Source organism: Quercus robur, chromosome 1 (assembly GCF_932294415.1).
Source record: "Quercus robur chromosome 1, dhQueRobu3.1, whole genome shotgun sequence".
NCBI classification, from domain to species: Eukaryota; Viridiplantae; Streptophyta; class Magnoliopsida; order Fagales; family Fagaceae; genus Quercus; species Quercus robur.
In genome coordinates, this window is record NC_065534.1 from 25,698,682 (window position 1) to 25,700,280 (window position 1,599).

The 1,599-nt window shown below is 48.2% G+C and overlaps 1 protein-coding gene across 1 annotated transcript; it reads right to left on the bottom strand.

Moving 5' to 3' along the window:
• Positions 1–471: 471 nt before the first annotated feature.
• LOC126692540 (uncharacterized) lies at positions 472–1,385 on the bottom strand. The gene is made up of 2 exons (XM_050388207.1): positions 1,089–1,385; positions 472–969 (listed from the first exon to the last, which is right to left on the bottom strand). Exons 1-2 carry the CDS (start codon positions 1,383–1,385, stop codon positions 472–474), a joined length of 795 nt encoding a protein of 264 aa, XP_050244164.1.
• Between the last annotated feature and the right edge of the window lie 214 nt (positions 1,386–1,599).

The window sequence follows — 1,599 nt, forward strand, 5'->3', positions numbered from 1 at the left end:
CCACGAGTAGGGAGTTGGTCGGAGCCAACCATTCTTTCTCAATTCTTATCTGCTGGAACGCCGGGTAATAGAGGATGTCAGCAAAGCTCCTATTGTCAACTAAGACTTGATGAGAGTTGTAGTCCCCTACCCGTATGTTAACAACGAGTGCATCGTCGTATGGGTGGTAGAGACGTCGAACATCTTCCTCCATGAACTCGATTAAGGGGTTGTCGATTCGTGCCATCTTGGGGACGAAGCCCGTCAACTAGACATTCTGTACCATCCGTAGGTAGATTTTGCGTGCCATCCTGGACGAACTGGAAGATGTGGTTCCCTCTAAGATCATACTTATTTCTCTTAGGGGGACCTAAGACACTCGTTTTCACTCTGGGCAGCCTGCACTTGTGGTGGGTCCGTCCTCTTCTTGCTGACGAACCTTTGCAACTTTCCTTGTTTGATAAGAGCTTCTATCTACTGCTTTAAGTCATATCAGTCTGACGTATCATGATCGTGATCACGGTAAAAACGGCAGTGCTTGTCTCTAGACCTCTTACTAGGATCTCCTTTCAGCTTTTCAGGAAATGTCAAGGCTCTTTCGTCCTTGATCTGCATCAAGATTGGGTCGATCGAGGCAATTAGTAGAGTGAAGCTTGTGAACTTCCCAATGGGGGGTTTGGAGCCCCTATCCTCACGTCGGTCTCCGATCCTAGCCGTCTTCCGCCCCCTGTCTTGCCGTGCGTCCTCTTGTCTTTCCCTTTTCTTGGGCTTCTCTTCTCGGGCCAGCAGTGCGTCTTCTGCGTTCATGTACTTAGTAGCCTTGTAAAGTACATCCAACATGGTTTTTGGGTCGTTCTTGTATAAGGAAAATAGAAACTTCCCTTTCCGTAACCCATTTGTAAATGCTTCCACTAGTATCTTGTCGTCAGCTTCATCGATCGAGAAGTCCTCCTTGTTAAAGTGAGTTATGTAGGACCTCAGCATCTCATCCTTTCGTTGTTTGATGTTCATCAAACATGCAGTAGACTTCTTAAACCTGTGCCGACGAATTATGCGCTCAACTCCTTGAAGGTGCTGATGGAGTTTAGCATCAGCCTGCTAAACCATACCCTTGTAAAACCCTTCAGCGTAGCTGGAAAGGCCCAGCACATGATCTCATCCGCTACACCTTGCAAGTGCATCAAGGTTTTGAAAGACTCCAAGTGATCTAAGGGATCCTTAAATCCGTCGTAGGTCTCTACTTGTGGCATGTGGAACTTCGGCGGAAGGGGAAATGAAGTGACGGATGCAGTGAAGGGTGAATCCGTCCGATTAACCAATTCATTGAGGTCATTAGACACTTGTCCCCTGAGGGCGTTCGTTGTGAAATCCATTCGTTCCTTCATCTTCTGCATCTCCGCAACCATGTATGGTGGAGCCGTATCTGCGGCAAATGGATGACTTGTATCTTGTCGCTCTTGTCTGCTTGGGGCATTGTTGCCCTCTGGCCTTTCTTGGTCCCTTCTCTTAGCATTGGTACCTTCTTGGTCCTCCTCTTGTGTGTTAAGCCCTGCGTTCTTTTGGCGCAGTTGCTCTTCTAGGTCATGGTTTTGCTTGGTGAGGCGTACCACGGCCACGACG